The 12,732-nt window shown below is 42.0% G+C and overlaps 1 protein-coding gene across 1 annotated transcript in view; it reads right to left on the bottom strand.

Moving 5' to 3' along the window:
* Positions 1-12,732, bottom strand: part of WDR64 (WD repeat domain 64) — a 156,701-nt gene that overhangs the window by 55,482 nt on the left and 88,487 nt on the right. The window contains exons 11-13 of the mRNA XM_025360038.1: positions 10,442-10,590; positions 7,571-7,694; positions 2,416-2,591 (exon numbers count right to left, since the gene is read on the bottom strand). Of these exons, the coding sequence (XP_025215823.1) occupies positions 2,416-2,591; positions 7,571-7,694; positions 10,442-10,590 (449 nt within the window). The remainder of the gene's footprint in view (positions 1-2,415; positions 2,592-7,570; positions 7,695-10,441; positions 10,591-12,732) is intronic.

Here is a 12,732-nt window from a genome sequence, read left to right as displayed (position 1 = left end):
TTTACTTTAAAGGACACACAAATATAGCTATATGAGTAGATCTAAAGTACTGTGGATAAAAGGAAGGTAAGTAAGTGGGTCTTTAGAATGTGAATGATTTTGAGATCAATTAATCATCTTCCTGGAAACCCCCACAGTGCTTTGTTTATTATGTTAGAACAGTAATCTCTCACCAACCTATGGTTTTGTCAACAATGACTTGGGGGCAAATTTCTCTCAAATTTGCCAAAGGTTTCATATAGGCAGAATGCAGTTCTATCCCCTTAAAACTGAGATGATGAGAAGAATTATTGTTTTCTTCTCTTGTTGTCTATGAAGTTGTATTAATAGGCCAGTCAATTTACAGACTGCCCTCTTGTTACACGGCTTAGGAAATCATGCCCAGAATATTCAGCACGGCCATGATTTGTGCCCAGAGCGGGCAGTTGCACAAGCATTTTTCTGAGACTTGAGAAAATAAAACCAAGAACAGAAGTGTAAGAGAGATATTGTATTTAAGCCATTAAGGACTGTTTGAACACTTTTAAAAGTACATGAGACTTTGGAGACCCTTCTCAGCTCATACAGCTCATAATGCATCAGCAGTGTTTCCTGAATAACTGAATGTGATTACTGAAGCAGATTTTGGCTTTTTGGTTTGCTGGGGGGCGGGGGGGTTGTTTGCTTTTTTGTTTGTTTGTTTTTGTTTTTGTTTTTAAGGCAGCTGGGAGTCTAGGAAGATAGAGGTTTGGTTTATCTTTCCTCCATTCCACTCTCAGCTCCAACTTCCACCTGTCCACCTTCCAGTTTCTGGTGCAAACAGAGAAGCGGGGTTTGGAATTTAGGGAAAGAAATTTATTATAAAGCTTGTTCTGTTTTTAGCTGGAAAAAAAAATGTCCTGGCTACCCAATTAGTCTGACAACCATCCCACCACACAAGCTTCTGAGGCACTTTGTGAAAACACTCACAACACTTGTAATAGGGGGATCAGTGCAACTCCTATTAAATTATGAATTTCATGGTGAAAGGGAATATCCTTCTGGAACATGGCAAATATTTGGTAAATGGTCATTGAAAAAAATGAATGAATGAAAGTATTCTAGAAAATAAGTATGTAAATCAAATTATTTTATTTCAAATAGGCAGATTTAGTAGATAATAATAATAATAAACTAATAATAATATGCAAATAAGTATACTTTCAACATTACATTATAAAGCTGCCTGCTCCAACACTGGTAAAAGTTCTCCAAACACCGCTCATAAATTTACTGTTGTCTACCTTAGAAGAGGTTCTTTATTTATTTTTATTCTTTCTATCCTTAATGAGCACCTGCTCTGGGCATGGCCAAGAATACAAATATAAATAAGAGAGGTTTTCAGTTCTTACCAAGATCCATCTGCAGGTTCTAAATGCAGAACCAGAATAATCAAAGTAAAAAATGCTACAGTAGAACTAAAAACAATTTTGGTGAGTGAATAGTTCCATGCTACTTGTTGCAGCCCTCAAAAAAGGAGCATTTGTGACAACAGACATTGTCTGGTAGGAAGGGCATCTTGATGAACAATGGCACTTTATAAAGCAAAAATCAACATTTCATTTTGTTTTAGAGTGCATTACTAAGAAATGCCTTTCTACTGTGCCATTTTGGATTGCTCAGACGAGAGAAGAGTATATTACATCAGGGAAGTTTTTTACTCCTTTTTTCCAGTTCTTAGGTCATCCGTCATCTTAAGCTGGTGCTTCATGTTTGCTGTGCTATTCAAGACTTTTCTTTTTCTGGTCTTAGCTTTCAGAAGGGGAATAATAAAGGCAGTGAGTCCTTGAGTTCGAGGTGACGGGGTGAGATCCGCTCAATAGCCAGGATAGATGATCTAGTCTTCATTATAAATTTGAAGAGGGCATTAGCATTCCGAGGTGGTAATAGAGTCATAGGAAAAATAAATTAGCCTACCTCAATCCTCCCCAAACAGCCCTGGGCAGATTGCATCATTAACCTTAAAATAAACAAAGCGATTTTGGTGACAAGCTGGAAAAGTGACTTGAGCATCCCTAAATGCATTATGGGTGATAAGGGACAGAGCCTGCCGGAAAGCAATTCTGCAGTGAATTATCCCCATATGAGGGTATAAAGCATGTCCGAGGTGGCAGCTGAGTATAAATTTAACATTCTTGACACCCGCCTTAGGAGACCCTGACTAACCCTTCAGCAGAAGCTTGATGGGCAACATGCGGTGACTGGGCAGGGATTCTTTTTTGCTCTTTGCTTGAACCTGGGCAAAGTTAATGAGGAGCATCACGAGAAGGTTGACGATAAACACTATCTTCAGCTGGCTACCAAGAGAGGAGTTACATGGGTGGGGATTATCCACGGACTCATTTGATTTTCCCAAAAAGGGCACCTGCAGTACGAATATGAAATGGGATTATAAACCTGGATCATTTTGATAGTCCCGTTGCGCTCCAAGGCCAGGACCAGGTGCTGGTGTTTTTCTTGGGCTTTGAGGAAAACGAGGCGTTGTAGGCAGTGCTCCTCCTCCTTCCAGTCTTTCCCCTCCGGCAACACTTTCATCTCCTGCCCACTGCCAAAGTCCCAGATTCTGACTGTTCCTGAGCATACAGAGAAAAAGATTACGTAGGTAAAAGTGACTTAGAGAAAGCTTGGCTTTTTGCTCAGAGAAAATTCATCCGATTGAAAGCTTTCTGCCAACAATTTATCCTATATTTATTCCCTACTCAGATGGGTGAGTCTTCCCAGGCTTGCTGTGCATGAAATTTATTCCTATATGCCTTGATTTGTCACAGGCTGAAAAAATAAAAATAAACAGGACCAGGCAACGCCTTGAAATCTGCCCTCAGGCTCTCCTACTAAGCTTTTGCTCTTTAGTGAGTCTCTTCTGTTTTTATTCTCCCAACGCTTTTCAGTGTGCTAAACACGCCGTCCCGAACACGGGAATGTTCGCTACCATGCCACAATTATTATTCACAGCGAAAGATCATTCCAGTAATCTATCACGTTTCTTAATGTGCTGACATGTTTTAGGACATTAGCTCTTATTAGATAATAAAAAGTTGGAGGGAATCCCAGTCAGTAAGAATCTGCCAAGCTTGGAGATTGGTTTTGTTGGTTACATGGGAGGAAAGTGAAAGAGAAGTATGGAGTGTTTTTCTTTTTTCCTTTTTTTTTTTTTTTTTTTTGAGACGGAGTCTCACTCTGTCACCCAGGCTGGAGTGCAGTGGTGCAGGGTCTGGGCTCACTGCAAGCTCTGCCTCCAGGGTTCATGCCATTCTCCTGCCTCAGCCTCCCGAGTAGCTGGGACTACAGGCGCCCGCCACCACGCCCGGCTAATGTTTTTGTATTTTTAGTAGGGACGGGGTTTCACCGTGTTAGCCAGGATGGTCTCGATCTCCTGACATTGTGATCCACCCGCCTCGGCCTCCCAAAGTGCTGGGATTACAGGCGGGAGCCACCGTGCCTGACCGAGTGTTTTTCTTACGTTTAAAATTATACTTTCTGTTTGAAACCTAATCCTCGATATGATGGTATTTGGAGATGATTAGGTCATGGGGGTAGAACCCTCATGAATGGGATTAGTGCCTTTATAAAAAAGGCCCCAAATTCAGATCTGCTGTGACTCAGATGAAAAAAGAAAAGTAAGTAATAAAATGGGCCCCAAGGATCTGCCTTACCCCTTTGTCATGTGGGAACACAGTGAGAAGGCACCATCTATAAACCAGGAGGTGGGCCCTTGCCAGACGCCAGATCTGCCAGCGCCTTGATCTTGAACTTCCCAGCCTCCAGAACTGAGAGAAATCGATTTCTGTTGTTGGAAAACACCCAGTCCTCCTGCCCTGAGTGGTAAAGCATGTCAAATGGGCTGAGCCCAGGAGGTTTTCCTACCTCCCCTCAAGAGGTAGAGAACAACTTGCTCAGCTCTGTCTCCCTTACAGTAGGTCTTCATCTACAATATCAGCAGGAGGGTTTGCTGCCCTTCCCTCAGTGGCTTAGGCATTTGCTTTGTCGGTAAGACGGATGCTGGTGGGACTTTCTGTGGCTCCACAGTGTAGGCTGTTCCTGTCTCCCAGATTTGCACCATGAGGGAGGCCAGCCCTGTGTGACATGTGACAAGCCGTGTGAGGAGCATGGGAATGGACGCATACTCCCTTTGTGTTTCTGGCTTTTAGAAGCGCTGTACTCTCATGCTATCCTACACTCAGATCTCAGCAGTTCTTACAAATCTGACTACATTCTCACCCATCTGAATGCCAGCCCCATTTCCTTCTCATCACTACCCTAGGTTAGCCAGTAACTGTGTCCTATCTGTCCCCAGAAGTGCCTGTGTCTTTCCTTCTATTTCAGGCTATTTGCCTGCAACATCGATTCTCGCATAGGTTCAAGAAAAGTTCTGATTTCATAGATCAGCTTGCTTTTTTATAGATGTCAGTGTGGGCCCAACAATCTTTCCATCTTATTACATACCAAGGAGACACTGTCAGCTCCAATTCTGATAGTGCTTAAAGCATTTTAATTAATCTGATATATGACATTTGAGACCTCAACTAATGTAAAAATTTAAAGATTTATATCAGTGTTTCAGTGTTTGGCAAAATTTGTTAGCCTTCTACATTGTTTTGAACTTTGAAAAATAAAAAGAAACAGAAAGTTGCAAAAATAGTAAAGTCCTGTGTATCTTGTCCCAACTTCCCCCATTGCTTCCAGCCCATGTGACTACGGTATAGTCCTAAAACAAGCAAATTGACATTAGAAAATCCCATTAACTAGACGACAGACCTTGTCCAGATTTTACCAGTTTTTTGCATGCCCTCTCGTGTGTATGTGTCTAGTTCTTCACAATTTTACTGTGTGTATAAATTTGCACAACCAATATACAGAAATGTTCCATCAATCCACAGGAACTTTCGTGTTAACCTTCATAGTCACCACAACCCCCACCGTCACTATTTGGTAATCAGTAAGCTGTTTTACTTATCTAAAAGTTTGTCATTTTGAAGACATTTTATTTTGTTATTTCAAGAATGTTATTGGCTGGGCGCGGTGGCTCATGCCTGTAATCCCAGCACTTTGGGAGGCCGAAGCGGACAGATCATTTGAGGTCAGGAGTTCCGAGACCAGCCTGGGCAACATAGCAAAACCCTGTCTCTACTAAAAATACAAAAATTAGCCGAGCATGGTGGAAAGCGCCTGTAGCCCCAGCTACTCAGAAGGCTGAGGCAGGAGAATCGCTTGAACCCAGAAGGCAGAGGTTTCAGTGAGCCGAGACCCTGCACCACTGCATTCCAGCCTAGGCAACAAAGCAAGACTCCATCTCAAAAAAAAAAAAAAAAAAAAAGAACTGAAATGGATGAGATTGACTCTTGTCTTTTGTTAGTGTCTTTCAGATACATTCAAACTGCTGCAAATATAACTAGCTTGTTTCTTTGTATTACTTGTAATAACTGTAGTATTCCACTGTATTGATGTACTGCAGTTTGTCTAACCAGTCATATGTTGAAAAATGGTTTGTTTTTCAGTTTTTGGTTATTATCAATAAATCTGCTATAAACTTTTTTTTTTAAACACCACCCACTCTATGGCATTCCATTGTAGCAGTTCAAATGAGTGGAGATACTTTCTTTATCGTTAACTTCATTCATTTGCTTTGGGGGACCTGGAAGAAGGGGCCAGAGGGATGATAAACAGTATAGTTGTGGAATGCCTGTTTCTAGGTCATTGCTCAGAGGAGAGAATTCTCTTCTCACATGGGCTTTTATAGTGGTCACCTCAAGTTCAGACTCTAGTGAACCACAGGTCTTTTCCTCTCCTCCTTTAACCCTACCCCCTTTCTTATCCCTCAGCTCGAATCCTGCTCGACACCCAGAGTGTTTTCACTGCACTGTTTTCCTTCCCCTACACCAGGTTCTCTCCATCAGCAACACTCACACCCCCAATATTTGTTTGCTGGCCACTAACAACATCATTAAACGTCGATTAAATACTCCCTGTATACCCAGCACGGTGGTAGGAGCTGGGGGTACTTAATGAATAATCATAGTGCCCATCCTCAAGGACTCTGTGGCATTATAGGAAAACAGTCACACAAACAATTAAAAGACATTATCATGTTCTCAGACATTCCTGGGTTATGCAGAGGCCAGTCTCCTTGTCCAAATTTCCTGCTACCTTGGGACTTGGGCAGTCAGATTTAGTGGAGCAGAGAGCAGGGAGATGTACTCCTCAGCTTTTCCCAGGTGATGGGTGGTAATGAGAGGAGACCAGTGGCTTGTGGTTTGAACTTCACTGGGAGTCAGAAAATCTCACTTCCCAGGGTGTCCTGGATCTCTGTCAATTTAACCAAGAGGGCCTGGCACAGTGGCTCACTTCTGTAACCCCAGCTACTCGGGAGGCCAAGGAGGGAGGATTACTTGAAGCCAGGAGGTTGAGACCAGCCTGGGCAACACAGTGAGACTCCGACTCCAAATAAATAAACACAATAAAATAAATTTAACATATGTACCTTTGAGAAGGACAAACTCAATATCTGAAAGAATTCTAGGTTCTAGAACTAACAACATAAGATATGGCTTGCTTGCATATAAACAATACTATTGTCAGTCATATATTGAATTGCTTAATGCTTCTGCGTGATAATAATTGTGTACATGGCTCAGAATTTCAACAACTACATTTCGTGTCTATGCAGGGTGTGCTTATGGAACAGTTAAGACTGCTTTCTCAAGAACTGGTCCACGTGAAGGGCAGTTGCATTTATTCATACCCCATTGACTCAGTATTCATGATTTTATTTCACATGGTGTTGTCATCTGCTCACACTTAAAAAAGTCAGACTTTCACACATCGAGATGCTCACTCAATTCATCAATTGGCTTATGCGTGTAGGCCTAGGGTAAATATATTCAGAGTAGTGCATGCAATTGGTCATATGGTCTAGATAAAGCAGTTCTTTCATTTAGTATGTAGTGAGTGGGGTGAAAGGCAGGGCAGTCTGTAGCTCTTTAGTTCCTGGAAGTCCTACCAGTGCTGCATAGTGTAAGGCACATCAAACAGCCCACCCCAACCTGGGCCTGGCATCCTCTCAAGTTTGGCATGGCACATGCCCTCCGCAAGGCTAGACATGTGAACAACTCCAATATAGAACTCTAGGAGTAATGTGAAAAAGTTGGCTGGGTGTTTTGTCTGGTCCAGAAATCTACTGTCGGTAAAACTATTGTTAGCAAGCACTGAATCCGATGTCTGTCTCTTAGCTGATGGTACCCAAAAGTGGAACGATAGGATGAGTCAGTGCAACACGGATTAGATGAGATGTCATATGCGAAAGACTTCTGCAAACTATTAAAGCGACTATGTAAATGCAATGTGAGGAATCATTTTTAACATCCATATCAAGACATTGATGCCTGTTAGATAAGGGACTCTACCACTATTCACCCAGGCACAGGAATTTCACTGGCACCCAGACATATTCCAGCCTGCTTCATGCTCTCCTTCTACCCCAAAGAATGAAAGAGTTTTCGGCAGAAATTCTCAGGACACTAAAGCAGAGACGCCACATTCTGGATGTTAGTCTGACCGTTATATGCTCCTGTGGCAAAAAGAAATCCACTTTCATCGACAGCTGCAGAAGTCACTTCAATATTGAAACCATGAGGGTCTAAAATCTGGTATACTTGGAGCCCAGTCTCGAGTTCCCATACCTGTGGGAAAGAACAAAAATATCAAATAATCCCTTGGAATAAGCCCTTCAATTCTCATCAGAATTACACCATATTCACAACAGCCTCACAGATGGAACTCTGTACATCTAACACATTTCCTAGCACTCTGCCCTGAGTGTTGGTTTGATCAAAGATAGTTCTGAAAGATAAAGTGCGTTTAATAGTTACTGTGCTCTCCCGGACTGTGTCTGCTGCAAATGGAGGGCTGAGACAGGCAGGGACTCTATTCCAGGCAGCCCCTGGCCATGGAAGAAGTGGTCAGTTGGTACTGTAAGCCTGAAGCAAGGTTAGAAATGGAACAATTGCAAGCTCAGCGACAAAAGAAATATGAACTGGATTTATTCCCTGGAGACACTCATCCTAGTTAGCCAGGGATCATGGGACAGGATGTGTGGTTAATAGCATGGGACCTGAGAGAAGAATCCTGAGGAAAGAGCTCATTGACCTTTCCTAGGAATGTTGTGACTAGAGACATGGGCCCAGCGAGAGAGAGAATGGGAGAGAGAGAGAGACATATACAGAGAGAAAGAGAGAGACAGAGAGAAAGAGACTGACCTCAGAGGAGGCCATCTGTGTCATTAGGATGGGTGTAATCAGAAAATCTAGAGACATGTCAAGACTCAAGAGTCATCATTATCTCTCTCTGGAAACACAGTAGGGGCCTTAGACCTGCAGATTTTCTGTCTGAGTCTCTCCTTCATGGAGTTGCCGTGCTCAGATGTAAATTGCACTGCCATAACGTGCCAGCACTGAACCGGCAACACAGAATGATTGCACTCTAGGTATTGTGGCAGAGAGGACAGCATATACAAAGTGCCAGGGTGAGAAAGTTCATCTTTCCTCCAGGGAATGGAAAGAAAGCCACTGTAGCTGGGTGAAAGGGGGAGTGTGGAGGGGATGGAGCTGATGAGATAGTCTGGGGGCCAGATAATGAAGGGCCACTTGTCGGGAAGTGGTAGAGCTGGGATTTGAGTGAAGTCAGTCTGGCCCTAGAGTCCGTGCTTTTAACTTCTGCGTGTCCCTGGTTATAGACGAGGTTCATAAGGGAGAAAGAGGAATGTGGGTCATTGCATGAATGGGTCTCAGGGGTCACCCATCTCCTGGCCTGCAGTGTGATCTCTCTCCAACCAACCTGGCATGAAAACTCACCTTCATGTATTCCTTTCCACTCTTTTATCCCACACAGGGATGACATTTTCCCCGTAAGAGGTGACTGCATGAAATACTGATTGCACGAAAGCAGGACAGGTTTCCGTTTTCGTTTTCCTCTACCTCTCTCTTTAGGCATTACCAGAAATGCACTAATATCATGAACTCAGGAGATTCTCACTTGAGAAAATCTCCAGCAAACGATCACAGAAGTCAGAGACTGAGAGGTAATTTGAAGGGTCCCCAGAGGAATGCTGTCTGCTAGTCTAAACGTCTCCTTTTGGAGAGCATGCATGAAATGAAGGGACAAACACCTGAAGCACACACCTCCAGCCATCACTGCCAGATGACTTCAGTGGTCATAATGATGGACACAGTTAGCATGGCCACAAGCCCTGGCCTCTAGGAAATGCTGTGATGGCCATGTTACAGGAAAGGGGTCCTGATCCAGACTCTCAAGAAAGGGTTCTTGGATCTCACACAAGAAAGAATTCAGGGCAAGTCCACAGAGTAAAGCGAAAGCAAGTTTATGAAAAAAGTAAAGGAATAAAGAATGGTCACTCCATAAACAACCCCTTAGGGCTGCTGGTTGTCCATTTTTATGGTTACTTCTTGATGATATGCTAAACAAGGGGTGAATTATTCATGCCTCCCCTATTTAGACCATATAGGGTAACTTCCCGACGTTGCCATGGCATTTGTAAACTGTCATGGCGCTGGTGGGAGTGTAGCAGTGAGGAAGATCAGAGGTCACTCTCATTGCCATCTTGGGTTTGGTGGGATTTGGCCGGCTTCTTTACTGCGACTTGTTTTATCAGCAAGGTCTTTATGACCTGTGTCTTGTGCCGACCTCCTATCTCATCCTGTGACTTAGAATGCCTTAACCGTCTGGGAATGCAGCCCAGTAGGTCTCAGCCTCATTTTACCCAGCCTTATTCAAGATGGGGTTGCTCTGGTTCAAATGCCTCTGGCAGCTAGGCTGGAGGAATGCGGCAGAAAGGGCATGGGTACTTACATCAAAAAAACTTGGGTTTATATTCCAGCCCTCATGCTTATCCCAGCTATGTTGCTTGATCTCTCTGAGCCCTAGTTTCCTCATCTTTAAAATGAAACTCTTTATCTGTCCACAGAGAACTGTTGTGAAGATTAAATAAGATCACAGAGACTTAAGGCTCTTGGCAAGTATTCTGAATCTACAGGGGTTACAGTAAACACCTATAAATTTATTCCCCTTCCTTCTTAACATAAATCCTCTTCCCATACTCCGTTAAAAAAATAAAAATAAAAATGCAGACTAGTTCTATCTCCTTGATATATTTCCTTTAAAATTCCTATTTTGATAGTGAAAACTAGCCATGTTTATTCAGTGGAGCATGTGGGTTGACAGCAAGCAGTCTGAACTGGCTTAATTAAAATGCTTGTTTTTCACCTACTCATGAAAGCTTAAAAATCACTGTAATGTATGGTCTCATCATATGTGCCGCTACATTTGCTTAATCACTCAACGATTTATTTTAAGAAGAGAAAATTGTATCTGCTTTGCCTTTTTTCTGTTTGAAAAGCCAATAGGTACTTACCCTAATTATGGATTCAGAGCAGATAGTGAGTACTTGGTGAAGATATTTGTTGTAAAGCATGACATTGATTTCTCGTTCATGAGTGTGAGGAACCTGTTTGGTATCTTGTATCATCCTAGTCAAAGGATACATGTCCATAACACTAGATCCTGGAACAGAAGTAAGAATCTCATAAATACCCAATATTTGAAGTTTCTCATCACAAAGGATTTCAGCCAAGCAGTTGGGTTTGGAAACAGCCAAACAGTGAGATTAGCAATATCGATCAATGCCTAGGAAATTTAATGAGGTGAGAATATTTTCATTTATTCTAGAACATTTTTGACAGATAAAGCACATATGATTCAGCCACAGAAAAGCATTCTTTTTGGACTGGATTATTTTTCAAGTGCAGGCCATTTGGACTTCCTTGATATCCTTTTTAGTGAACCTCATTTTCCTATATTTCATAGTCTACTTCTCTCCTCCTTTATTATGCCTGCAGCGTGCCTCTCCATCTGTTGCACAGTAATAATGGTGATGACCAGCTTTCTGCTGAAGGTTAGCCTCCACTTAGTGGTGGAAATTTATGGTTAGAGAGCCCCTTTCAACCAATAAATTGATAAAGCACTCTGAAAACATGGTCTTATTAAGTATAATGAACGAGAATGATCACAAGCCAGTGCTTGCAACATCGATATAAGGTTAATTTCTAAATCACCACTGTAAAGTAGAAGTAGATGAGGAGCAGGTATGCTTTACTTGTGTTTTTCTAAGTATGATTTAAGTATCAAAATTAACTGTGGCTCTGTTTTAGTGTAATGTCTAGAAATATTAATAAGAATCTCAATTAGCCTGGTGTGGTGGTGGGTGCCTGTAATCCCAGCTACTCGAGAGGCTGAGGCAGGAGAATCGCTGGAACCCGGAAGGGAGGTTGCGGTGAGCTGAGGTCATGCCACTGCACTCCAGCCTGGGCGACAGAGTGAGACTCTATCTCAAAAAAATAAAAATTAAGATAAAAAAAATAAGAATCTCAGAGCATTCCTGTGGCTCAAGCAAAACTGAAACTTCTTCCTGATTTTATTGATGTAAAGATTAAGTTAATAAAAGGCAGATTTTGCATTGAGTTTCTCAAGTTTCTCCAAAGAATTCTCAAGTTTAGGAGAAGTTTCACCAGGAGTTACTAAAAACCCTCCGAAGTGTTTAAATTTTAAGATAAAATCTGTTCATGCGTAGATACGGACTGAGATGGCTCATCTGGTTGTATTTCTCAGTTCATATACCTTAACATGGAAATGTGAACAGAATATGGTAACCAGATAGTCAAATTATACTTGGACCTTTTGGTAGATCCTTTTCATTATAGCAACAGTAACTGACTTCATTCAGAATGGATGTCAACAAATCTTGATATGCTTATGGAAACCTGGCAATCTTCTGTTTTTTGGCTAGTTACACTACTGCTATAGAAATGATGTCGAGACCATCCTGGCACGGTGAAACCCCGTCTCTACTAAAAATACAAAAAAATTAGCCGGGCGTGGTGGCGGGCACCTCTAGTCCCAGCTACCTGGGAGGCTGAGGCAGGAGAATGGCGTAAACCTGGGAGGCAGAACTTGCAGTGAGCCAAGATCGCACCACTGCACTCCAGCCTGGGCCACAGAGTGAAACTCCATCTCAAAAAAGAAAAAAATAAAGAAAAGAAATGATGCAGTGCCAAGAAAGAATGTGGAGCCAAGAGTTAGAAGCTCTGATATTGAATCTCAGCTCAGTATTTTAACCTTGTGTCCTGCCACTAGTCAGTTGGGCTGTTTGAGATTCAGTTTCACCATTTATAAAATAGAAAAAATGATTACTACCTCATATGGTGGCTGTACAGATCAAATGAAAAAATATATGATTCTAATGGTGCTTGTCTTAATAAAAGTAATAATGGTAACAACAGTGACAGCAGCAATGACATATTCTACAAAGCATTTCTAGAACGTGGTACTGCTGTCATTGGGGTTTAGAGGACTGATGGCTGCTTCATTTGAATCAAAGAATGAATTAAAATCCTAGACATAAGCTTCATGTAATTCTGATGTCAAGTTCATGGTCTCAGTAAGTGTCTGCAATTTTGGTGATTAAACAATACACAGAGCTTTAAATTTTTGCAAACAGAGGTGCTATCAGAATGGTATAAAATTGGGAAGAAATCTTGATTTTTCTGTCTTCTTTTTCTTTGCCTTACTATTTGAATCCTTAGTGACTATGATGATAAATGGGATGGGAATGCTAAGCCTAGTAATCAAACATGCAAATTGGGGCAC

The sequence above is a fragment of the Theropithecus gelada genome, chromosome 1 (assembly GCF_003255815.1).
Source record: "Theropithecus gelada isolate Dixy chromosome 1, Tgel_1.0, whole genome shotgun sequence".
NCBI lineage: Eukaryota > Metazoa > Chordata > Mammalia > Primates > Cercopithecidae > Theropithecus > Theropithecus gelada.
This window is presented reverse-complemented; position numbering and strand designations above follow the sequence as displayed.